Genomic DNA, 27,724 nt, shown 5'->3' with positions numbered 1-27,724 from the left:
CAAATAGCGGCAAGGACACCCGTGCATTCCCTGTCACTTCCAATGGCACCCCAATCTCAGCGCGATTTTGCCACAATACATCGGGCGACAATCGCAGTAAAATCATGCAAACAATCGTGAGACGCCTGTCACCCAAAAGAAGTACAAGTACCTACGATTCTGTTTGTGCGATTTTACCGCGATTGTTGACCAATGAATCGCCGTGATCGGGGTGCCATTGGAAGTGACGGGCTTGCACAGGCGTCCCACGATTTGCCGCTATTTGGAATCGCAGGCGGAATGGCAGCAATTTCAGAACGCCAAGATGTGAACAGAGCCGGAGTGTACAGGGTTAGCCTAGGGTCACATTTACGAAGGTGTGGGAATGTGTGTAAATTACAAGCGTTCCCTCCCTGCCAGTAAAAAATGCGCTGCTGTTGGGTGACTAAATCGCCTGACAATTCTCCCCGTTGTGAACCGGGCCTTATGATCGAATTTTGATTGCTCAATGGACATAAGTGAATCAGCTTCTCGTTTGTTCTTTTGCATCTGGGTCACATATGTGCAGTACCAACAGTTCAATTTTTAACGAGTGAGCAACACATTAACCTACATAGTTAGTAAGGTTGAATAAAGACACCAGTCCATCCAGTTCAACCTGAGTGAGTGTGGGTACGTGTCTACATCTATCCCTATCCCTGTAAATCTCATTAAAATGCTTCTCTATTATAAACCAAAAAGTATAAAATTACTGCGCTTCCCAATACCCCAAGCTGCAGTTCTAATTTGTAGGTAACAAAAAATGCATAAATCAGAAAAATCAACAGAACCGCGCTTCTCTATTATATATTATTTTATTTAAGGTACCCATATAGCGCTGTCAATTTGCGCAGCGCTCCACACATACATCGCACACTCACATCGGTCTCTACCCTCAAGGAGCCCACAATCCAAGGTTGTTGCAAGTGAGTTGGTTTGCACAGTCGAGGAGGGGAGGCCTTCCCACTGCATCACTTTGGAAAAAGCGTTGCTTGCACCATTGAGCAGATGCATTTGGTTATTTTATGAATTCCAATGAAATGTTGTTGGAAGCCCGGTCTGGCGCTACCACTGAGCAAGCTAGGCAGGTGCCTAAGGTGCAATGCTGCCTGAAAGCGCAACCACAGCATGTCCTAACAAGGCAGCGGCATGTACAGAAACTGATCTCCTGCAGCTGCTGAAGACCAGCTTCCCCTCCCGCAGGCATTCAGCAGCTGCAAGAGGGAAATGGAGGGGAACTGTTTTCTCCATATGTCACCCCAACTATCCAGTTCCTGCTGCCCCACTGTTTCTTCTCTCCTGGGTCCACTTTGATCTCTCCTGGCCCCCCGCCCAGCTCTTTCGGCTTCCCTCCTCACCTGCCGGCTGCTGTGGAGGTTCTGTCAAGATGGAGAGCAGGGAAGGGGCCGGTAAATGTGTCATTTACTGCTCTATTCCTTGTCTGAAATGACTGTCTTTTTTTTGTTTTGTTTTTCATTACTGGTGTAGAGTAAAAACTGTGTTTACTATGCCTCAGTTTATGAATGAACTGGAAGCCTCTGTACAGAGTTATTCCTGTCCATTCAGTCTGCTGAGGCTCCAGAGAAGGAGATTGAGGACACAGCCCTCAATTTCCATTCTTTGTCTCAAAGGTAAAATACCTGGGCCTTTTTTTTTTTTTTTTTTTTTTTTTGCCCCTGCCTCCCACTGCAGCCGATGTTCCCCACACACTGCGCATACTGTAGTTCCGCATACCGCTGCATGCGGCAGGACTGGATGATGTTATAGGGTGAGTACATGGATTGAAAACTGGCTACAAGGGCGAGTTCAGAGGGTGGTGATAAATGGGGAGTACTCAGAATGGTCAGGGGTGGGTAGTGGGGTTCCCCAAGGTTCTGTGCTGGGACCAATCCTATTTAATTTGTTTATACACGACCTGGAGGATGGGATAAACAGTTCAATCTCTATATTTACAGACGATACTAAGCTAAGCAGGGCAATAACTTCTCCGCAGGATGCGGAAACCTTGCAAAAAGATCTGAACAATCTAATGGGGTGGGCGACTACATGGCAAATGAGGTTCAATGTAGAAAAATGTAAAATAATGCATTTGGGTGGCAAAAATATGAATGCAATCTATACACTGGGGGGAGAACCTCTGGGGGAATCTAGGATGGAAAAGGACCTGGGGGTCCTAGTAGATGATAGGCTCAGCAATGGCATGCAATGCCAAGCTGCTGCTAACAAAGCAAACAGAATATTGGCATGCATTAAAAGGGGGATCAACTGCAGAGATAAAACGATAATTGTTCCGCTCTACAAGACTCTGATCCGGCCGCATCTGGACTATACTGTCCAGTTCTGGGCACCAGTCCTCAGGAGGGATGTACTGGAAATGGAGCGAGTACAAAGAAGGGCAACAAAGCTAATAAAGGGTCTGGAGGATCTTAGTTATGAGGAAAGGTTGCGAGCACTGAACTTATTCTCTCTGGAGAAGAGACACTTGAGAGGGGATATGATTTCAATTTACAAATACTGTACTGGTGACCCCACAATAGGGATAAAACTTTTTTGCAGAAGAGAGTTTAATAAGACTCGTGGCCACTCATTACAATTAGAAGAAAAGAGGTTTAACCTTAAACTTTGTAGAGGGTTCTTTACTGTAAGAGCAGCAAGGATGTGGAATTCCCTTCCACAGGCGGTGGTCTCAGCGGGGAGCATTGACAGCTTCAAGAAACGTTTAGATAATCACCTGAATGACCGCAACATACAGGGATATGTAATGTAATACTGACACATAATCACACACATAGGTTGGACTTGATGGACTTGTGTCTTTTTTCAACCTCACCTACTATGTAACACCAACTGTGTAACTATATGTTAGCTGGACAAATTTAGCAGTTTCAGGTTTTGTCGTTTTTACTATTTTCTACTGTTAAGTGTGCAAGTAGCTGGTCTTGCCTAGGGAGCAAAATAGTCTAGGGCTGAAACAACTAATCGATTAATCGATTACTATTTTCATAATCGATGAATTGGCCAGCCAATTAGTTGGCCTGCGTACAGAATGCATTATTTGTTTACAGATCGGGAAATACAGTGCAGCACACATACAGCTCAGTACACCATCCATATATATGTCAGTAAGTGCCTGAGAACTTGTGAATGTGTGAGGAGCAATGCCTCATGGGACATGTAGTCTTGGGCAGGAAGTGAGTGGTTCTAAAGGCAGAAGTTTTCTTTACTTTGCTATTGGGGCGCTCTATAATGTACTTAACGCACAGCAAAAAGCAGTGTAGAAACAGAGCAAATGCAAACTGCATAGGTGTGTACCGAGCCTTATGCTGGCCACATGGATCACTTTTCAGACGAGAATATTCATATGAAAAATCTTTGTACATTCGCTGAATGAAAGAATGTTGTTTGAAATTTTCACTTGCTTTTAAAATTTTGTTTTAAAATGAATGTAATTTCTGAAGGAAAACCACATACACTGTCTGAAAATTCCTTTGACCGAGAAGTTTTCTATTTCTAAATTTTCCCGTCACTGTGGTTGAAAACGAACATCGATTTGACCCCACTAACAATTCGAAAATCGGAGGAATGTTCTTAAAATGTCATTGTTTTTTTTTTTTTGGAGAAAGACATTGTTTTTGTATGGCCAGCATATAATATATTACAGTTCTGTTTGAAAATCTGCAAAACAGTCTTTATTTAACCTTTTTTTTTTAAGATCTGAGTATGATGAAATTTACCAGATTCAACCTCTAATGGTATCTACAGTATATATCTCCTCTAATAGTATATACAGTATATATCTCCTCTAATGGTATATACAGTATATATCTCTTCTAATGGTATATACAGTATATCTCTTCTGTCTGTTGTTCTCAGAGTGGATTAGAGATTTTGCTCCCTAACCATATTTATTATTATTTTATTTATATTTACCACTGCATATAGATATTAAAGAATAAATTGCTTTTTTTTAAACTTTACATATTAACTAAATTATACGCCACACTTTTTTTGTAATGTTATTAACCGATTAATCGAAACAATAATCGGCCAACTAATCGATTATGAAAATAATCGTTAGTTGCAGCCCTAAAATAGTCTACCACCAGCCTTGCTCCAAATACCAACTGCAAATGTCGCAGCCAGATCATCTACATCAGGGATGGCTGGTCCATTATGGGCGCCCGGGGGCTGCCCCCTCTATCCACGCTACCCCCTATATGAATAGATCGCGTTCATGCTATGAATGAATGTATCCATGGCCGTCACAACCACCCCCTATTCCTGCTTCCGGCCCCTTTCAGGGCACTGGGCGCATTAATTACAGCGGCCAGGTTTTTTTTTTTTTTGAAGTACCTAATTAGAGCCAGAGGCACTAATAGGCTTCAAAATAGGGTGGGCTCAGATCGCAGAGGATGCGTCTGGAGCCCACCCAGGTGTGTTGCAACAGCGAATGAATAGTCGCTGTTGCAACACTGATCTTCCTCCTGGCCATCCGGGAAGCGGGTCTGATACCCGAATGGCTGAAAGGACAGGCGATCCTATTGGATGCATTGGAGGAGGGGAGAAGACGCACAGTGAAAGCAAGGAGGAGAGGAGAAGACCAGCTGGTCGATGCCTGGATGCCCGGTCCCTGCCGCCTAGATGGGGTAAGTGCCAGAGGACCGATAGATAGCGGGGGGTGGGTTCGGTTTGGTTGTTTTCCACCCCCCCAAACAAAAAACCACCAGCTGCCACTGGTCTACACTCAACCAATCCATCTACACATCAAATTTCAACCAGGACACTGTCTGCATGGAGTTTGCATGTTCTCCCTGTGCCTGTGTGGGTTTCCCCTGGGTACTCCGGTTTCCTCCCACACTCTAAAGACGTGTTGATAGGTTAATTGGTTCCTGTCTAAATTGTCCCTAGTATGTGTATGTATGTCAGATAGGGACCTTGGATGGTAAACTCCCTGACTGTACAGTATGTAAAGTGCTATGTAAATTATCAGCTCTACATACATTAAATATGTGTAATAAAGAAAGGAATGTCTTTAAATAGGAGGGGAGGAAGTGTATGGAGGGACACCACCCGCCACGTCTCAAAGGGAATGAGGAGCCTGACTAAGTTGTCAAACCTGTTTGATAGACCTTTCCTCTCTCAATGGCAGCCAGGGGGTAATAAGTTACATAGATATACAGTATAATGGCCTAAAACAGTGTGATAAAGAAAACCTGCCACGGAAAAATATACATCCAGACCCAACTATATGAATCCAGTGAGGTTGGAGAATGCACTTGTGGAGGGATCTTCAAGAGCCTCTTTAAGATCCCATTCACATCTACTGATTTGGGATTTTAGAAGTGGAAACTCTGCGATTCTCCCCACGATTCCAAACGCACTGCAATGTTTGATTGCCATTCATTTTTAATGGCACCAAGACGTGGTGTGGTTTTGCTGCAATTATCACACGAAGGTTGTCACCCAAAAAGGAGCAGGAGTTTCTTTGGGGTGACAAGCTTCGCACGATGTGGCTTGCTGCTATTTCTGCGCGATAAGTCATGTGACAATCATGGCAAAACCGCACTGCGTTTTGATGCCTTTAAAGATGAATGGCACACGAACACACATGCCACGTTTTGCTAGCGTTGCAGTGCGCTTTGATATCATGGGCAGAATCGTGGCGATTCCACCGACAATCCCAAAACGCTAGATGCGAACGGGGGCCTAAGGCCTCATTCACACGGTTGGCAACGGGCAGTACAAATAGGCAGCTGATTTGCGTTTTACTGCCCTCCTACGGGCCACCTACAAGCGGATATGGCAGCCACTCAGGTCTGTTAATGTTGCCGTGGTGCTTCGCGGTGCACCAGTTTTAACGACATGTCAGATTGGCAGGTGTTCCATTTGCCAAGAGGACCCATTGAAGTCAATGGGACTGCGCCCCAACCGTGTGGCAAACGTTTGGCCAATGGGATTGGTAAAAAAATAATAATTTGGGGGCATTTGGGGCAGCAGTATCGCACACCAAGACCCGCCACCCGTGGGAGATGGATGTGAATGCGGCGATTACAACCCCCTCTGGAGATGGACATGAATGCGGAAAGCGAAAGCCCCCACCCTGCCAACCACGGTGGACGGAAGGGAATGCGGCCAATCGGTCACAGGAACTGCTTCCTGATTGACCGGGAGGAGAATCAGGAAGACAATAGCGAATATTAAGTCGCTATTGTTACACACTGCGCCCCGAGCCCACCCTTTTTTGAACCTCAGGCTCTAATCGCATGCTTAAAAAAAAAATAAAAAAAAACCCATTGGAATCCATGTGTCCTGCGCCCTGTATGTAAATGAGGGGGGGCGGCATCCCTGCGCCCCGTATGGACGGCTCGCCACTGATTGGAGTACAGTGAATTCATTTTCATGATTTTTTGGTCCGGTTGGTGAAACCAACACCCTTACTAAAGATACCTCATCCCAATATATGTGAATACAAATCAAGGGGGGGGAAAGAACATTGAGGTGATTTTAACGGTGTCAAATGTAGAAAAGCGCAGTTACCGTATTATAAATAAAATATCATTTTTATTGACATAACATGATTAAAAACGAACATACTGTTACAAAGCAATAGGTAATTATAAACAATTGGTGGTCAAAATCGTTACAGGTGAGTAGTAAGTCGCAGCAGGACATATTGCACACTAGCCCGACATGTTTCGCTATTATAGCTTCCTCAGGGGATGTGCAAAGGATTTTAATTTTTAGTTTTTACTGAGACCACTGAATAAATAAACAGAGAAAAACAAGGTTCTAACAATCGTTTAAAACAATACAATGAGATAGTACATACAAGGTGTTAATTTGGATATGAACCTAGTTGCCTAAAAAACTCGACACTTACCCTATACATATTTTGCACCCATGAAACACCTGGCCGGATCCCTAACTACGCCCCGCAAGACCAGATCCAGGGGGGTCAGTTTAGCACAGCCATAGAGGGCTGATAGGGGGACACTATGGAACAACAAGATCACCATAAGATTATATTGTTGGATAAATGACTTAAAATGAAAGCAAAAATTATATAATGTGGTAATAAAGTAATATAATAATAATGATGGGGGGGAGGGACATAAGTCTCCTAAATTGAATTAAATACTTACATCGAAGTCACTGATGGTATAAGTGATCTGATTGTCTGTACGGAGGATATGTTGGAAAGACTTCAATCAAAGACTGTGTGGAATTGACTGCAAGGACAAGCTAAAGGATGGTGGAAGGAGTGTTGTTATAAGTGACTTATAACGTTAATTTTAATAATAAAGTAAGATATGCGGTGCTGCATATTTGTTGGGGAGAGTGATGAGAATGGTAATAAATGGTGATGGGGAACCAACAGCAATGGGGAACACCGGTAGTGAACAGAAGAGGTGGATAATAGCCAACTATCCACACCTGAGAATCGTAAAACCAGGAAAATTGCTTGCTTATATAAGCACAAGGGAGAAAAGTAGCATAACCCCAAAGATAAGGATAGTAAATGTGTAGATGACCTCTTCCAGGTAGAAGAATAGTAGTGACCAATGAGCCAAAGATGTGAAAGTAAGTTGTAAATAAATAGTGCGCTGCATAGCGTCTTACCTTACAGATTAGGCCACAGTACAGTGTCTCCCTCCGGCTCAGGCTGAATTGGCAGCCTGATGGGCCGGTTTAAATCAGCCCTCCGACGATCCGGTGTGTGACGTCGCCGGCTCGAGGCAGACGTAAGAGACGCCTATGCGCATGCGCACCGGCTGCCACCTAGCCTCTGACTACATTGACCAAGAGGCCCTGCGGCGAAGGGGAGGGTCCAGGCACATCCAACGATAGTAGGAGTGCCCCAGATCCCTTCCACCAATCGCCGCAGCACCATGTCAGCGCAGTGATGGTACTGAGGGGGTAAAATCTCAGAAGGCCAAGGCCATCATGAGATTTTAAAGTAACTGCCCGGCGATGCTGGGCGTGGAAAGGGCCTGCTGTGGAATGGAAAAGGCAAGCCCTGGGCGTCCGTATGGCTGGCCGATGCGGGCGCCCCGGGGCAATGAATGTGGGGACAGAGGTTGGGGACCAAGTGTATTCAACGGGGAAATTAACAAGATGGAAATTAAGCAGGTATAGGAATAATGGAGAAATACCAAACATTGCTCAAACACGATGAAAATGAGTGTCAAGTTGGCAAATACGTTCATTTACAAAATTTAAAGCAATAGAAATTACTTGAATATTATATCAAAGGCAAAAGTGTTTATTTTTCAAAATATAAAAACAACTAATAACATTTGATTATCTGTTAAAGCACCGCATATCTTACTTTATTATTAAAATTAACGTTATAAGTCACTTATAACAACACTCCTTCCACCATCCTTTAGCTTGTCCTTGCAGTCAATTCCACACAGTCTTTGATTGAAGTCTTTCCAACATATCCTCCGTACAGACAATCAGATCACTTATACCATCAGTGACTTCGATGTAAGTATTTAATTCAATTTAGGAGACTTATGTCCCTCCCCCCCATCATTATTATTATATTACTTTATTACCACATTATATAATTTTTGCTTTCATTTTAAGTCATTTATCCAACAATATAATCTTATGGTGATCTTGTTGTTCCATAGTGTCCCCCTATCAGCCCTCTATGGCTGTGCTAAACTGACCCCCCTGGATCTGGTCTTGTGGGGCGTAGTTAGGGATCCGGCCAGGTGTTTCATGGGTGCAAAATATGTATAGGGTAAGTGTCGAGTTTTTTAGGCAACTAGGTTCATATCCAAATTAACACCTTGTATGTACTATCTCATTGTATTGTTTTAAACGATTGTTATAACCTCGTTTTTCTCTGTTTATTTATTCAGTGGTCTCAGTAAAAACTAAAAATTAAAATCCTTTGCACATCCCCTGAGGAAGCTATAATAGCGAAACATGTCGGGCTAGTGTGCAATATGTCCTGCTGCGACTTACTACTCACCTGTAACGATTTTGACCACCAACTGTTTATAATTACCTATTGCTTTGTAACAGTATGTTCGTTTTTAATCATGTTATGTCAATAAAAATTATATTTTATTTATAATACGGTAACTGCGCTTTTCTACATTTGACACCGTTAAAATCCCCTCAATGTTCTTTCCCCCCTGATTTGAATTCATTTTCATGTTCAAGAAACCAGTGGTGAGATGATTTGAGCTTTGTGACATGGAGCATTATCCTGCTGGAAGGAGCCATCAGAAGCAACAATACTCAGGTAGGCCTTGGTGTTTAACCACTTGAGCCCCGGAAGATTTTACCCTCTTCCTGACCAGAGCACTTTTTATAATTTGGCACTGCGTCGCTTTAACTGGTAATTGCGCGCTCATGAGTGCTGTACCCAAACAAAATTTGCGTCCTTTTTTCTTTTTTCACAAATAGAGCTTTCTTTGGGTGTTATTCGATCACCTCGGCGGTTTTTATTTTTTGCGCTAAAAACAAAAAGGAGCAACAATTTTGAAAGAAACAAATTTTTTACTTATTGCTATAATAAATATCCTCAAATGTTTTTGAAAAAACTAATTTCTTTCTCAGTTTAGGCCAATATGTATTCTTCTACATATTTTTGGTAAAAAAATCTCAATAAGCATTTATTGATAAAAAGTTATAGTGTCTACAAACCAGGGGAAAGATTTGACATTTTTATTATTTTTTTTTTTTTCTAGTAATGGCGGTGATCTGCGTTCTTGTGACGGACAGATTGGACACTTTTGACACATTTTTGGGACCATTGACATTTATACAGCGATCAGTGCTATAAAAATGCACTGATTACTGTGTAAATGTCACTGGTAGGGAAGGGGTTAACACTAGGGGGCGATCAAGGGGTTAAATGTGTTCCCTAGTTAGTGTTTCTTACTGTTGGGGGATGGGACTGACTGGGGAAGGAGACATATTGCTGTTCCTACTTACTAGGAACAAACGATTTGTCTCCTCTTCCCTGACAGAACAGGGATTCGAGTGTTTACACACACAAATCCCCATTCTGGCTCTCAAGCCTGCAATCGGTCCCGTGCCGTGCAGCGCCATACCAGTCTGACCATTCTCCTCTGACATCAACAAGGCATTTTCCTCCACACAACTGCCGCTCACTGGATATTTTCTCTTTTTCAGGCCATTCTCTGTAAACCGGAGAGATGGTTGTGCATGAAAATCCTAGTAGATCAGCAGTTTTGAAATATTAAGACCAGCCCGTCTGGCACCAACAACCATTCCACACTCAAAGTCACTTAAATCCCCTTTCTTCCCCATTCTGATGCTCGGTTTGAACTTCAGCAATTCATTTTCACCCCGTCTAGATGCCTAAATGCATTGAGTTGCTGCCATGTGATTGGCTGATTAGCAATTTGTGTTACCGGCAATTGAACAGGTTACCTAATAAAGTGGCCGGGGAGTGTATATGCGTATGGCTGGCATGAGGGGGTTAATGACCTGAGGAGATCAACATACCCCTGTACTTTGCATACCTTCCCTGTGCCTGTTCAAGAAAGGGGAAAAAAAACAAAGTGGAACTAGCATTTATATTTTGATGAAAGTTCAGGCATGCTCAGGAATGTAGCAGTGTAACACTTCCCAGTGCGATATTTGTGGAGTCTGGATCACTAGCCAGCCATATTTGTAAAAGGAAAACAATCTTTATTTTCCAAAAAGGCAAAGCAAACCGCTTTCTTCAGCAAATACAAAATAGTTCAAAAATGTAATACAAAAAAAAAACAAAACACTTTGGCTCATCGCCAGTATACACTAGTCTCACAACAGGGTTTAGAGTCCCCGCCTGCTCCAGGGGTCCAAAAAGGTCACAGGGAGCCAGCAATGTCCCAGCCAATTAACAGCCCACAGCCTTCTCACAACTGTGTGCTGTTCCACACCACATCTCACCTCATGGATACCCGCTGACTGCTTCCTGCCCTTTTTAGACCCCTCTTATAGGCAGTAAAACTCCCAGGCATGATTTTACCTATGGGCAAGCCTATAATAAGGCTTACCTATCAGTACTGTAAATATATCCTAAACGTGAACCATTTAGGACAGGGGTCTCCAAACTTTCTAAACAAAGGGCCAGTTCACTGTCCTTCAGACTTTAGGGGGCTGGACTGTGGCCATTGGGAGTGCAATGGGGTTTATTTACTAAAGGCAAATCCACTTTGCACTACAAAAGCACTGCAAGTGCACTTGTAAGTGCAGTCGCTGTAGATCTGAGGGGGACATGCAAGGAAAATAAAAAGCAACATTTTTGCTTGTACACGATTGAATGATAAAATCAGCAGAGCTTCCCCTTATTTCAGATCTTCCCCTCAGATCTACAGTGACTGCACTTCCAAGTGCACTTGTAGTGCAGAGTGGATTTGCCTTTAGCAGTGGGAGGAATTGTGCCCCATCATTGGTCTCATTGGGCCCCATTGTTGGTGTCATTGGAAGGAATTGTGCCCATCATTGGTCTTATTGGGAGAAATTGTATCCTTCATTGGTGTCAGTGAATAAAATAGCACCCCAAGGGCCGGAAAAAAGCAAGGAATAGGCCGCATCCGGCCCCCAGGCTGCAGTTTGGAGACCACTGGTTTAGGAGATATTTACTTTAGATGCAGCTGGTGACATCACCAGTGCATGCGCTCTGAAGGAATAGCCACCCGTGCCGTTCCTTCAGAGTCCTGTGCCATAAACGGCGGCTCCCACGCGCATATGCGGGAATGACATCATTGTGGCTCTGGCCACTCGCACAGCTGGAGTCCGCGAACCCGGAAGGAAGACCGGGTGACAGCGCACTACTGGAGAGCTTCATTCTAAGATAAGTTTTACATAATGTGCTAGACTATGATGTATACTAGCGCATTATGACATTGCCTTGCAGGTTTAAAAGGAAAAAAAATAAAAACGCAGCAGTTTACCACCACTTTAAGTATTAGCTTGACACTTAAGAACATTCTTTGCGGTTTTTGTTCTCACCTTGTTGTGTAGCTTTTCCTGTGAGATGCTGGATAACGAGTCACTCAGATACGTGCTAGATTTTGCTATACCATTATTTTCTATTATTCTTAAATCAAAATACAGTATATAGTTAATGGGTATGTGGACAGGGGATTATAGCGGTGCTAGGGTCCAGGAGTATAAAGAGGAGAAGTACGAAAACAAGAAATTTATACAAAAAATATATAAAAAATTACAAAGTTTATTAATAGTTGTACATAGGTGAGAGATTACATTTAGGACGATTGACATTTAAAATAAGTACATAAATTATATATGACCCAAAGTATAGTAAAGTAGGCCTGATGGAGATGGCCGTCAGAAGAGGGGGGGCTCGATTTCCTACATGTTTCGCCAAGACATTGGCTTCTTCAGGGAACAAGAGCTCAAGAAGTGGAAATAGAGAAAGGGTTCTGTATACAGAAATATAGAGGACATCATGTGAGCAGATATATTCAACAATACAATACTTGGTATATACTTAGCAGGGTTAATATTGTGGCTGGACAATCATGCACCCCAATAGTCCCACCAATTCCGATATTGCAAACATACCTGCAGTGTCGGCACCAAGGGAGCGGCCGCACGGAGGCGTCACTACAAGGGAGTGGGCAGGCCGCACCGTAAAATATGCCTGCAGAGGGTATACAATATACCTGGCAATGGAATGTATTGACATTGTGTAAATAATTACTGGATTTTACAAGGCTTTTTACAAAAGCCTGAGTAAGAAAATAAATTGCTTAGAGAGTAGTACTAATGATAGTTCTGGACTTAACAAGTCCAGAACTATCATTAGTACTACTCTCTAAGCAATTTATTTTCTTACTCAGGCTTTTTTTCAATTGATTGCCAATCTTGTTGAGTTCATTGACTGCCCTGCTGTGTGTGTGCATCCATCTACAGGCACTCTATGTCCACTCTAATCTACCGTTTTTAAAGAACAAAGTGAGTTTATATCGCCTTAATGAGAATCTGATACACTATGTATACATAATTTAGTTTCACGTAATTGATATATAACTATCTACTGATCTTCATATGTAAAATCCAATAATTATTTACACAATGTCAATACATTCCATTGCCAGGTATATTGTATACCCTCTGCAGGCATATTTTACGGTGCGGCCTGCCCACTCCCTTGTAGTGACGCCTCCGTGCGGCCGCTCCCTTGGTGCCGACACTGCAGGTATGTTTGCAATATCGGAATTGGTGGGACCATTGGGGTGCATGATTGTCCAGCCACAATATTAACCCTGCTAAGTATATACCAAGTATTGTATTGTTGAATATATCTGCTCACATGATGTCCTCTATATTTCTGTATACAGAACCCTTTCTCTATTTCCACTTCTTGAGCTCTTGTTCCCTGAAGAAGCCAATGTCTTGGCGAAACATGTAGGAAATCGAGCCCCCCCTCTTCTGACGGCCATCTCCATCAGGCCTACTTTACTATACTTTGGGTCATATATAATTTATGTACTTATTTTAAATGTCAATCGTCCTAAATGTAATCTCTCACCTATGTACAACTATTAATAAACTTTGTAATTTTTTATATATTTTTTGTATAAATTTCTTGTTTTCGTACTTCTCCTCTTTATACTCCTGGACCCTAGCACCGCTATAATCCCCTGTCCACATACCCATTAACTATTTGATCAATTTTGGGGATGAGGTGCTGTATCTCACGGTACCACCTAGCCAACCATATATTATCAAAATACAGTATATATTTAGTAAAATTGTCCTAAATTGATTAATTCCATGATTTCTTATATAGGGTTGTAATTACATTTTAAGTATATTCATCTTGCCCTACTGGGCATTGTAGTGCACACACTTCCCATATCCATACTACTGTGTAATATCGATCCATTAGCCTTGAAAAAGGGGGCAAGGCCTCTGTAAGACATTGCCTTCCATGATATAAATGCCATTCTCCTGGGAAAGCTCCAAGGCAAGCCACTGTCTACTACATCTGTCAGTCTCTCCAATGTGCCAGGACCGACCTCTGTGCTGACCGCTTCTTACCCTGCAGATGATTGTTCACTGGAGGTTCCTTTGATCAGATGTAAGCATTCGTATCATTTTTCTTAGTCTTATAAATTTGTACAAGATTCTATTATATTTCATTCTGTTCTATTTGATCCTATTTTTTATTATTTTCTATGCTGTTTTATTTTATTCTTTCATATTCTTTTCTGTTCTGTTTCTTTCTATTCTATGTAATTTTATTAATTTTTTTTTCTATTCTATTATATAAAGAAGCCTAAGTAGGAGTCATCATCTTATTTCACTTCTACACCTTACTGTGTTTTTTTCAGTTCAAATTAATTTTCTAATAAAAATTTTATTTTTGAGTTTGGATAATTTGTTCTATTATTCCGTTATTTCAATTTATTATAATTTCTTTCAGATTCATTGAAATTCATTGCGATTGTAATTCGGAAATTCAGATACATCTGAATTTCGATTCGTAACACATGTCTCTAGTCTCTAGCAATGATTGGGAGCCGGCAGGACAGGCTCCTAACCATGTGACAGCCAAGCACAGTAGTCATGCATTTGGGAAGTTAATCCATTTTAAAGGGACACTGGGGCCGGGTGGGAAGAGGTAAAGTCCAGGGCATGTTGATCACCCACCCCCGGGAGCATATCTTTGACCCCCTGGGCTGTAAGGAAATGGGAGGAGTGACACCGCCCATTATTCAACTCAAAAGCGGACTAATGGTTGATCACAAAGCGGCAAGATAAGTTTTGCAGGGAGGGCTTTTTTATTTGAATGACACTTGGGCAATATGCACTTTATAATATACAATGTATTGTTTGTCAAAAGTATTGGGATGCCTGCCTTTACACACACACATGAAATTTAATGGCATCCCAGTCTTAGTCCGTAGGGTTCAATATTGAGTTGGCCCGCCCTTTGCAGCTATAACAATTTTAACTCTTCTGGGAAGGCTGTCCACAAGGTTTAGTAGTGTGTCTATGGGAATGTTTGACCATTCTTCCAGAAGTGTATTTGTGAGGTCAGGCACTGATGTTGGACGAATAGACCTGGCTTGCAGTCTCTGCTCTAATTAATCCCAAAAGTGTTCTATCAGGTTGAGGTCAGGACTCTGTGCTGGCCAATCAAGTTCCTCCACCCCTAACCTTGCTCATTCATGTCTTTAAGGACCTTTCTTTGTGCACTGGTGCGCAGTCATGTTGGAACAGGAAGGGGCCATCCCCAAACTGTTCCCACAAATTTGGGGGCATGACTTTGTGCAAAATGTCCTGGTATGCTGACACCTTAAGAGTTACCTTCACTGGAACTAAAGGGCCAAGCTCAACCGCTAAAAAGAAACCCACACCATAATACCCCCCCCCCTCCACCAAATGATTTGGAACAGTGCACAAAGCAAGGTCCATAAAAACATAGATGAGTGAGTTTGGGGTGGAGGAACTTGACTAGCCTGCACAGAATCCTGACCTCAACCCGATAGAACACTTTTGGGATGAATTGGAGCAGAGACTGCGAGCCAGGCCTTCTCATCCACATCGGTGCCTGACCTCACGAATGCTTTCCGGAAGAGCCAGTTGATGGACTGGCCAAGCATGTCTCCAGACCTAAACCCTATTGAGCATCTGTGGGGCATCCTCAAATGGAAGGTGGAGGAGCGCAAGGTCTCTAACATCCACCAGCTCCGTGATGTCATCATGGAGGAGTGGAAGAGGACTCCAGTGGCAACCTGTGAAGCTCTGGTGAACTCCATGCCCAAGAGGGTTAAGGCAGTGCTGGAAAATAATGGTGGCCACACAAAATATTGACACTTTGGGCCCAATTTGGACATTTTCACTTAGGGGTGTACTCACTTTTGTTGCCAGCGGTTTACACATTAATGGCTGTCTGTTATTTTGAGGGGACAGCAAATTTACACTGTTATATAAGCTGTGTACTCAATACTTTACATTGTAGTAAAGTGTCATTTCTTCAGTGTTGTCAAATAAAAAGTTATAATAAAATATTTACAAAAATGTGAGGGGTGTACTCACTTTTGTGAGATACTGTATACTCACTTTTGGAGCAGTACACACAACACACCTGACTCTGGGCTGATTTGGATGACTGGTGTCTCTCTTTGAGTCACATGACAACAGCTCGTAGCACGGAGAGGATGAATGGCTTACTGTATTTAGACTCCTCTGTAGTCCTTGAAGCAGTTATTCTTTGGGTGGTTCTAGATTTCACAGCCTGCAAGTTTAATAGCTCCCCCCAGCATTCTGGAGGCTTCCAGAACATAGAGGGCTGGGAAAGTCAAATGGGTAGCCCGAATATTTATTGTGCTTTAGCCAATCCCTGGAGAGGTGAGCCCAGTAGATGGCTGGAAAAGAACATAATCTGGTGTCTGGTGCAGCCCTATTCTAGTCCGACTGCAGAAGTTTCTAGCCTCAGGGGCTGTTGCCCCTTTGAGGTAGTCCTGCTGATGGTCTCTTGATGATTATCAAGCAGAGCTTGGGGGACTATTTCTAATTACTTTTGGAGCTAAGAATTTGGGTCTGGATGACCTACTGGGGAGTGCCTGGTGAGAGCTGGGAGGTGTACAGCTGCCATGGGAAATTGTGAATACTGATCCAATCTCAAGAATCTAGTGACTGTGTGCTGATCTACTTATGGGGCCAGCAGTAGCACTTTCTCTAAGGCAGCTCCTAGAGGGTCTCAGTTCTGGCCTTCCTCTTGGTTACTGGTTTAAAAAACTGCTCAACGAAGTTGCAACTAATGAAGTGGGTCTCCCTGTTACAAGTCAGCATTTCTAGAGTATCCCATACCACCCCAACCACTCTCCTGTTACAAATTCCACAACCACAAGCAATAAATCACAAAAAGACATCCCCTAGTCTGTTTAATGGAGCCAGAGTGAATGGACTGTTTCTTGTGTGAATGGTGGCCTCAGCACTGTTTTGGAAAGAACCGGTTAATCCAGTGGTCCCTACGGGGGTAGCGCTATATACTATATCAATTTTGGGCATCACAGCTTCACTCGGTTAAATGGTAATAAACCAGAGGATATGAGGTGAAATATTACATGGAAGCAGAACTAATACATTTTCTGATCTTTACAAACAGGTCCTTAGGTAGGAGTATACTTTTGACCAATGTGACCGTATGACGCCCTGTTACTGTGTTACTCTTGGCACCCAGGGTGCTTCTCTATACAGGTTTAGGGACTTCAGGATGTGTGCTTGGTACCAAGGAAACTGTTTGTTCAGAGTCCTCTAGGATTAGTGAAGCGCACTACCCCCGTAGGAGCTGCTAATAGTTCGTTCTTCCCTGAAGTGTGTTCCCGTTACCCCCTATCCCTCACAGATATGGCACGACAGACAGTCCATGAACATTAAACTTTATGAACTTTATTCAACTTCTGGCATTCCATTGCTATCACATGACTCAATCCAGAATATGTCAAGCATTGATAGAGAACTCTCATCTTGCACTGGTTCCAAAATGTGTAATGCATCTTTCCTTCCTCCTGTTAGTCACCACTTCCTGACTGCATAGCACTTCTAATTTAACTCTAAGGACGATACTCTGAATAAAGTCCAGAGAGATGACTTTTTGGATTCCTCCAGGGTGTTAGTTCTCTAAGGCCCACTCCTATACCTTTTTCTCCGGACCCGCACTCTAACCCCTTTAAAGTCTCTTAGAAGCGCTGTTCCCCTGGGTTACACTCACATGTGTTACCGAGCGATCGTCCATAATTCCACGGATGATCCTCTCCCAGTCTTTGTATCTGTCAGTAGTAGCGGCCTTCATGCAACATCTCCTGCAGTCTCTTCTCCACCTGCATGTTCCTTCTCTCCACGTGCATCTTCCCCTCTCCCCCGCAGGAAGAGAGCACCAAAACTGTACCAGTCTCTACATCCTTCTCTCTGGATCTCCAACTTCCCATAGACCAACCACCTCTGGAAACATGTGACCAAACCTTTTATAGAAGGCCCGCCTCTGCCCAAGCAAATTAATGATTGGTCCAGAGGGGTCTCCAGAAAACTGCCTGTCACTCTATTCCTGTATTCCTCCCACCTTCCAGATAGGTCATGAAAAATAGAGGAAACTTCACAGGCAGAGTGCAGGGGGTCACACCCTCCTCTACTCGAATCATCCTCCCATGCCAATCAAACCCACCAGCTTACACCTCAGGGTAAAACACTGGTAATTTAGCCTATTTCTGAATCTAACTACCTAATCTAGCACACACCTAAGTAGGTGGGCGCTACATTGGTAAGGCTTGGGTATGGGTCCTGGAGCCCAGAGGAGCCGTAGAGACTTGGGAGAGATGATGTCTCCGATCCTGGATCCATGTATTGCAATGATTGTGCAGGTGTGCACAGCCCTTGTAATAAAGTTGTGGGCAACAGTTCAGTGCTCCACACTCCCAGGAGTATTTGAAAAGTGATTGGCAGTGGATTGCTTTTTAGAGGCATTTGACAGGCAGTGAGGAGGCGGTGTGTTGCCTCCTCACTGCTTGTTTTAACCCTGTAAATGCCACACTACCACCCTGCAACCATGTGCATTACACATGGTTGCAGGGTGGTTGTGGAGTATCATCATTCACTTGAATGGGTTGTGTTTCATATCGATACTGCCTACTGAAAACAAAAGGGGTATAAGGAAGCAATGCATCTTGGCCACAGCATGTGTACATCTCTGGCTGCCTTTGCAGCTTAAAGGGGGAGCAGTAGAAAAGTGGCTGAACTTGTTTTTCACTGCTCCTCCAACTGCAGGTGTAATTCAGCCCCAAGAGAGCAGCTAGAGATAGTGCATGAGTATACAAAAGTTTGAGTTCTGTCTGGAGGATAGAGAAAGAGTTCTAAGCCTGAGAGCCATGGGAGTACTGCTACAAAGTGACAGCTAGGAGGGTGAAGTAGTTGCATCCTTGGAAGCGTTACACTATAGCTAATTCCCTACACCGCACAACAGCGTTGTCATGTCTCCTTCATCCTGTGTCTGTCCTTCATAGATGGAAGAAATTGATGAAGACAATCTGGTTCCTGAGTCCAAAATCAGAGAGGAAGAAGTAGTGGATGATGATGGTGATGTTGTGGATGCAAAACCCGACCGGAGCCAACGGTTACTTCCTTCATTCAAGTAAGTCATGTAATCAGATGCTGGGCACCACACAACTAGATTTCTCTTTCCTGGAAGTTATTTCAGTCCTGCTGAAAAACCTGAGACTATCAAATATTCTGTATGGTAGTTAAAATTGTATTTCATTCTTTTCTTGGACGCGGTCTGTAGATAAGCATTCTTAAGCACATGCCCGAGGGAATTAACTTACCCAAACCCAAGAAAAAAAATGTAATATATTGCAGCTTTAAAGTCAGTGAACTACAGAACACATCCATCCTATGTTGTGGAGATGAGGCGTGGAGGAGGTGGTAGTAGTCCAAACCAGGAGGAGGTGGTAGTAGTGCAAACAAGGAGAACAGCCTAGAGTGACAACACTGTTCCTCCAAAAATACAGTACGGTAAGTTAGTTGTCACCATAGGACAGGAATTGTGTTACTAGCAAATCAGCAGGTAAAGGGGAAAAATATAAAGTGAATCGTGAAAACAGAAAACGAATGGCACGCAATGCCAAGCTGCTGCTAACAAAGCAAACAGAATATTGGCATGCATTAAAAAGAGGATTAACTACTTGGCGCCCGCGCTATAGCCGAAAGACGGTTGCATCGCGGGCCTTAATTGCCGGGAGGGCGTCCCATGGCTATGAGACTCAGCTGATTACAGATCGGAGTAAGGGGTCGATCCCGGCCCCTTACCATGTGATCAGCTGTCAGCCAATGACTGCTGATCACATGATGTAAACAGAAGCTCGGTAATCAGTATTTTATTTTTCCTCATGCTGTCAGTGTGAGGGGGGAAAACAAAAGCCAATCACCGGCTTCTGTCAGAGGGACATCAGTCCCTCACTCAAAAAGCCATGGCTGTGCCCACCAATGTCACCTACCAGTGCCCACTGTGCCACCTACCAGTACCACCTTCCAGTACCCACAGTGCCACCCACCAGTGCCCACAGTGCCACCCATTAATGCCCACCAGTGCCGCCAATCAATGCCCATTATTGTATAATAATCAGTGCCACAGATCAATGCTGCCTATCAGTGTTACCTACCAGTACCTACCAGTGCCCATCCGTGCCACCCATCAGTGCCCTTCAGTGCCACCTCTCAATGCCACTTATTAGTGCTCATCATTGCCCATCAGTGCAGTCTCATCAGCGCACATCGGTGAAGGAGAAAAATTACCTGTTTTCAAAATTTTATAACAAACTTGAAAACTGTTTTTTGTTTTGTTTTTTTTAAATTTCGGTCCCTTTTTGTTTTATTTAGCAAAAAATAAAAAACCCAGCAGCAATTTAATACCACCGAAAGAAAGTTCTATTTGTGTGAAAAAAATGATAAAAATTTATTTTGGGTAAACTGTAGCATGACCGCACAATTGTCATTTAAAAGTGACAGAGCTGAAAGCTGAAAATTGGTCTGGGCAGGAAGGAGGTTTAAGTGCCCAGTAAGCAAGTGGTTAATTCCAGAGATAAAACGATAATTCTCCCGCTCTACAAGACTCTGGTCCGGCGGCACCTGGAGTATGCTGTCCAGTTCTGGGCACCAGTCCTCAGGAAGGATGTACTGGAAATGGAGCGAGTACAAAGAAGGGCAACAAAGCTAATAAAGGGTCTGGAGGATCTTAGTTATGAGGAAAGGTTGCGAGCACTGAACTTATTCTCTCTGGAGAAGAGACGCTTGAGAAGGGATATGATTTCAATATACAAATACTGTACTGGTGACCCCACAATAGGGATGCATTTTGTTTGCAGAAGGGAGTTTAACAAGACAAGTGGCCACTCATTAATATTAGAAGAAAAGAGGTTTAACCTTAAACTACGTAGAGGGTTCTTTACTGTAAGAGCGGCAAGGATGTTGAATTCCCTTCCACAGGCGGTGGTCTCAGCGGGGAGCATCGATAATTTCAAGAAACTATTAGATAATCACCTAAATGACCGGAACATACAGGGATATACAATGTAATACTGACATATAATCACACACATAGGTTGGACTTGATGGACTTGTGTCTTTTTTCAACCTCACCTACTATGTAACTATGAACGAAGCTGCAACATATTACATTTTTTTTGGATTGGATTTACATATGCATTTAGTCTGTGGTTCACCATAGAACTAGGAACCTGCATAGGTGACAGCACTGACAGTTCTTAATTAACAGGAGTATTGTTCCCAATCATGGTGATCTCCCAAGGCAAATAAACTGTTCACTTTGCAAGGAAGATTTTGATTATTGCCCAGAGCTTGGTGAATGAGGTGAAACTTCCATAGTGCAATCGTGCAAGCAGACATGCTGGTTGTTTTTGTTTGTTTGTTTTTTTCCTTGCACCTGTTCCTATTCTTTGCAAAGTGAAATTTCTCTAAGCAAAGCCTCTTTACCTCTTTGCCAATAAGCACATCCTCTTTGTAAATCAATCCTAGTATGCTATATTTGTATTGTGAAAACAATGGCTGTGTTATTATTTATCACCACTAGATGGCGATGAAATGCCATAATACAAGTTTTAAGAATCCTTACTGATCACACAGTCTCTGAGTCCATGGGTTTGATTTACTGAAGGCAAATAGAGTGTTTACTTTGCAAGAGAAGTTGTACTTTGCAGAGGAAATTTGCCCAGAGCTTAGTGAATATGGTGACGTTTATCTTCCAGCCCTATGCAAGCAAAAATACTATATTTTTTTTTAATGATTTTATAATACTGGATTTATATAGCGCCAACAGTTTGAACAATATATAAAGGTAGACCGTACATTCACAATACAATAAAACACAAGAGGAATAACAAGGCCCTGCTCATAAGAGCTTATTTTCTTCTATATAAGAATTGATTGGGTATTCTTTCACCACATTCACTAAGCACTGGAGAAATTTCCCTTGCAATAAGTAACATCCCTTGCAAAGTGAACAGCCCGTCCCTTTGCCTTTAGTAAATCAACCCTGGTAGGACCATATTTTCATCAAGAAAACAATGCTTGTGTAATGAATTATCACCACTAGATGGCAATAAAATGCCATAGTATAAGTTATAGGATTTCACAATGATAAGCCAATAGTGCAATCATGTGCAAGCAAAAATGCATTTTTTTAAAAAAATTTTCCTTGCACCTAATTGGGTATTCTTTGAAGAGTGAATTTTCACCACATTCACTAAGCACATCCTCTTTACCTCTTTGTCACTAAGCACTCTAAGCCTTTTTGTAAAACAATCCTAGTATGTAATCTTTTTTATCATGAAAACAATGCATGTGTTATGATTAATCACCACTAGATGGCGATGAAACACTGTAATACAAGTTATACGAACCCCTAATTTTAACAGCCTCATAGTCCGTGGGTTTGATTTACTAAAGGCAAAAAGACTGTTCACATTGCTAGTGAAGTTTAACTTTGCAGGGGAATTTCCCCCAGAACTTAGACAATGTGGTAAAACTCTGTTGACTTTCATCTTCTTGCCACATTTTTAATTATTTTTTATAATACAGGATTGATATAGCACCAGCAGTGCTTTACAATATAAAGGTAGACAGTGCAATTACAATACTACTAATACTATATTGTATAGTACAATGGTACTATAAAATACAAGAGGATTAACAGGGCCCTGCTCATGAGAGCTTACAATCGAATAGGGTTTTTTTCCTTGCACATGTTTGGGTATTTTTTCACCAAAGTGAATATACTAAATACTGGAGAAAATTTCCTTGTAATGTGTAACTTTCCTTGCAAAATGAACAGCCCCTTTGCCTTTAGTAGATCAATCATAATATGACCATATTTTTATCATGAAAACAATGCTTGTGTTATGAATTATAACCACTAGATGGCAGTGAAATGCCATAGTACAAGTTATAGGACAGCTCAACACATTTCCATATGTAAAAACTCTTTATTGTCAGTTAAAGTGTATTAAAGGCAAAAATGTTGTGTCTCTTACTTTTGAATAGTGCTGGAAGGATTACAACCCCTATAAGGTTTTTATTGCTGTATTTGTCTCTGCTGGGGAGATGTACCCTCTATTTGACCTAGTGACCCCTGTCACTGGGACAGGAAGTGATGTCAAATTTTGGGTTTCATATTTGTTACCAGAACAGGAGGTGCGGTGACGACTGTGAAGAAGAGGATATCCCCTCATTTTGTAGAGATCCTTTCTTAGTTGGTGTTGTGTCTCTGGGACATACACTTTAATTGTTAATCAGAAAGAAGCATAGTATTGTTGAATGCTGATATTGGCTTTGATTTTAGCAGAACGCAAACTGATAAAACTGAATAAAAAATGCAAAGCCGAGATCCTCCATTCAGTTGATTTAGAGAGCTCTTGTTGATCTTGACTCTGTCAACTTAATCGCTCATGGTGGAATTTTGTCAATCGCTCCACCAAATATCTGTGCGTGTGTGCCAAAGGAATGATCGTAATACACTGTAGATTTGTTTTAATCTATTGCACACTCCTAGGAGTGATCTATCATGTTCTGAAACCAAGGTAGAGCTGGGCACTTGAAAATGCCCCACAATGCTGCTGTCTGCAATAGGCTGGAGAACAATCTCCTGGAATTTCAAGTACTCATCTTTTCCAGGAGGTAGCAGTGAGTTAGGCACGTCGCCTCCTGGAAAAGGTGGAGACCAGGATCTAGGTAAATGTTTTTTATGACAGGCTTAAGTATGTATATGCCGTACCTGTGGGATCCCTGTAGAAGCTTGTAATCAATGTAATAAACAGCGCTACCCCAGTGATCTCCACTAGCTTCAGGTCCCGTGCCGAGAGGCTACCCTGCTGCATTCTCAACAAAGGAGGTCACTTGCTTGCCAAGGGCGCCATTTAAAGAATGCTTTACATTTTTAAACCATTTTTGGGATGCTTTATAAAGCATCCAAGCCACCCTTTCCCCACAAATATCCCCTCTTTACTTACCTTTATACCCCAGCACCCCTTTGGGCTCCCAGCTACACTTTCTCCCCCCCCCCACCTTCTCATCTATACAGCCCAAACCCCCTACTCTTCTAACCTCTGAACCCCAAATTCCCCTCTGCACCCCACCCTCTTTCGACTAACCTCAGAACCCTACCCCTTTCTACTCACCCAACCCCCCCCCCCCCCATCTCACCTTTACAGCCCAAACTCCCTCTCTTCTAACCTCTGCACCCCAACTCCCCCTCTCTGTCATTTGCTCTGCTTACTTCTGTGACCCCAAGCCCGCACTGGTCCCCAACCCCTCTGATAACCTCTGCACCCCAAAACCCCTTCTGCTGACTTCTGCACCCCAGCCCCACTGCTCACCTTTGGACCCCAGCCTCATTGCTAACCTATACACTCCAAAACTTGTTCCGCTGCACCCCAACCCCCTCCTGCCTATCTCTGCACTTCGCTCTGTCTACTCGACTCTCTACACCTAGCCCCCTCTGCACCTCAGACCCCCCTCTTTGCTCACCTCCACATCCCAAACCCCCCTCATAGTTGACCTCTTCACCCCAATTCTCCTTCTCTGCTAAACTCTGCACCCTAAACTCCCCCCCCCTCTGCTTACCTTTGTTCCCCAAACCCCTCTTTCTGATCATCTCCGCACCCCAAACCCCTCTCTCTACTTACCTCTACACTCTCCTTTGCACCCAACCCTCTTTCTGCTCATGTTTGCACCCTACCCCTCTCTTCTCACCTCTACAACCTAGCCTCCCTCTCTTCTATCCTCTGTACCACAAACCCTCTCCCTCTGCTAATCTCAGTTCCCCTCTCTGCTCACTTCTGCACCCCATTCTCTCTGCTCACACCCCAAACCCCCTTCATGGTTCACCTTTGCACCCCACTGCAATTTTTTTCACCCCAGCCTTAGGGTAGGACCGTGCCAGTGTGGCCAGGCTATAACTACTGGGGCTGCATTACTTTTGTAGTGAGCGGTGAGCAAACTTGTAAAAACAAGGGCAGGTGGTTACAGCATCCGAACCCATGGCAGTAGGAGTAGAATAAACGGGGCATGTGCCTTGGGTGTGCATGTCTCCCCTCCATTAAAACACTGTACCTGGGGCACATTCCCCTCTTGCCCCCCCCCCCTGCCCCGGCTCTGGGTGTATGTAGCACGCAAAGTGTCCACAACTGGTTAAGTTCTCTGAATGTGATGGTGAGGGCTGTCAATAAAGCAAATCTTTAATTTTCATCACAGGTCCACTTTAAAGCGGCAATAATGGTCAGTCTTCAAGCCACCTCTCTGCTCCGACGTTCAGCTCTGAGAGTCATCCTCAGACATAATGAGTAGAGCTAAATGAAGAGTCCAATCTAAAACTTCCATAAGTAATCTGACCTTTCCTTGAAACTGATACAATTGTTTTGGTGGTCAGAAATGAACCAAGGATAGAAATCCCAACTATTCTCCTCGGGGAGGTATAATTCACTGTATGTTTTCTGTAAGCGTGCAGAGATATTATAATTTTGGGCTGAAATTTCATATTCTTGCATCAGCTTTCACAAAACTGACATTTCAGGTACACTGGAGGTTAAGTCTGGTGGGCTAAGACACCTGTCAGCCTTAGATTCTCTCAGGGATAGAAAAGTGAAAGCTCTACCAGTGCACAAAGCAAGGTCCACAAATACATAGATGAGCGAGTTTGGGGTGGAGGAACTTGACTAGCCTGCACAGAGTCCTGACCTCAACCCGACGGAACACCTTTGGGATGAATTAGAGCGGAGACTGTGAGCCAGGCCTTCTCATCCAACACCAGTACCTGACCTCACAAAAGCGCTTCTGAAAGAATGGTCAAACGTTCCCATAGACACACTCCTAAACCTTGTGGACAGCCTTCCCAGAAGAGTTGAAGCTGTTATAGCTGCACAGGGTGAGCCAACTCAATATTGAACCCTATGGACTAAGACTGGGATGCCATTAAAGTTCATGTGTGTGTAAAGGCAGGTGTCCCAATACTTTTGCTAATATAGGGTATTTGTGGATTGCTCACAGTATTTTGGTTATCTAACACATTGTGTGAAAATTGAGATGTGTTTTACACATTAACACACCTGGTGGATTTATTATGATTGTCTTTAATTTTCACAGTGTCCATTGGTTAGTAATATTTAATGTTTTTTTCACCATTATTTTTAAATCACTTGATTTATTTATTTTTTTTTTCCCTGGTAATTGATATCAGTGAGGGCAGCACTTCACCTCTGCCGGGTTAGCCCCCCCATGTCAAAATTTTTGAAAAAATCTTATGCAGTTTGTTAGATCAGGTTAGATCAACCGTTGTTTGCGTTAGATCTCACACAGAAGAAGCAACCCCTTATCAAAAAATTTACCAAAAAGTTACCTATTTTTTAAGCAATTTGTTAGATCCGGTAAGATCAAGTGGTTTTAACGTTAGATCTCATATAATTAGAGACTTATTAAGTGATTAATGAGGGGGGGGGGGGGGGCTGGCCCCCCTTATCAAATTTTCTGGCCAAAAATAATTCAGGCTAATAGATATTCGTTAGATCCGGTAAGATCAAGTGGTTTTAACGTTAGATCTCACATCATTTCAGAGATATTCCACATCTAAATAGAGATATTAGGTGGTACATATGGATGGGCTGGCCCCTCCTTATCAAATTTTCTGGCCAAAAAATCACCCCAGCTAATTGATATTCATTAGATCCGATAAGATCAAGTGATTTTAATGTTTGATTATCCATAATTACAGGGATATTATGGATATTTGGTAGCGATGCACGTATATCCATACTAGTGTCTATGATGGCTATCTACCGGTCAAGCTGACCTTCGATCCCTCCATGGCTGGGAAAGCCGAGACTTTTGAAACTCAGGCAGTGGTCTGTCCTCGCCCACCAGGGGCCAGTAAGAGTTCTCTCATCATAGGGACCAATACTGATCTTGTCAGAAGGCTGTTGACAGCTCTTGTTCTGGAGCCGGGCACTTCAACTACAAGTTTGCACCCCATGTTGAGACAAGCCTACCAGCACCTGGTACAAAAACAGAAGGGAAAGATCTGGCGCTTGGACAAGTGTGAGAAGGTGTTACAGCCTGGTAAAGTGGCCTATTTGCGAGCATCTGTCAAGCTAAATTGGAAGCAAGCAGGCCCTTTCATTGTCCTTCAATCAGACGTACAGAGAGAAGACATGGGAGTGGAGATAATTCCCGAGGTGGTTTCAACCAAAGGGTTGCAAAGAAGTCACGGGAAGATCTTAGTGTCCACAACATAACAGCCTCGCCAATGAAGATGCCGGCTCAGATGTTGCTGGGACAAGTGAATCTGGCCACCCCAGTCCCACCGTCTGATTTGGTGGGGGGAGCAAAGGATGGGATATCTGTGGAAGAGCTCTATCCGAAAAATACTCCCCTTTTGCCTGAATGGAAGGAAAGGGCCAAGACCCAGCTCCTGAGATGGCAAGCTGCATTCTCCAAGAGTGAATTTGATGTGGGGTGTACAAAAAGTGCCCAATACCAGATCCATCTCTTCGAGTGCATAAGCCATTCAGGGAAAGAGTTTGATGGATTCCTTTAGGGGACTTGGAGGATCTGCATGAACAACAGGCAGAGTTGAAGAGGGCAGGTATCATCCGAGAGTCCCAGAGTCTATACGCTTCCCCAATAGTGGTGGTAC

At 43.1% G+C, this 27,724-nt stretch overlaps 1 protein-coding gene across 2 annotated transcripts in view; it reads left to right on the top strand.

The window, feature by feature from the left end:
* The window catches only part of LOC141105768 (caspase-7-like), an 86,661-nt gene that overhangs the window by 17,334 nt on the left and 41,603 nt on the right, over window positions 1-27,724 (top strand). For both annotated transcript variants that reach the window (XM_073595870.1, XM_073595868.1), the window contains exon 2: window positions 19,032-19,159. In XM_073595870.1, the coding sequence (XP_073451971.1) occupies window positions 19,032-19,159 (128 nt within the window). The remainder of the gene's footprint in view (window positions 1-19,031; window positions 19,160-27,724) is intronic.

The sequence above is a fragment of the Aquarana catesbeiana genome, linkage group LG08, assembly GCF_042186555.1.
Source record: "Aquarana catesbeiana isolate 2022-GZ linkage group LG08, ASM4218655v1, whole genome shotgun sequence".
NCBI classification, from domain to species: Eukaryota; Metazoa; Chordata; class Amphibia; order Anura; family Ranidae; genus Aquarana; species Aquarana catesbeiana.
The sequence above is the reverse complement of the archived record's forward strand: the minus strand, read 5'-3'. Positions and strand labels throughout refer to the sequence as shown.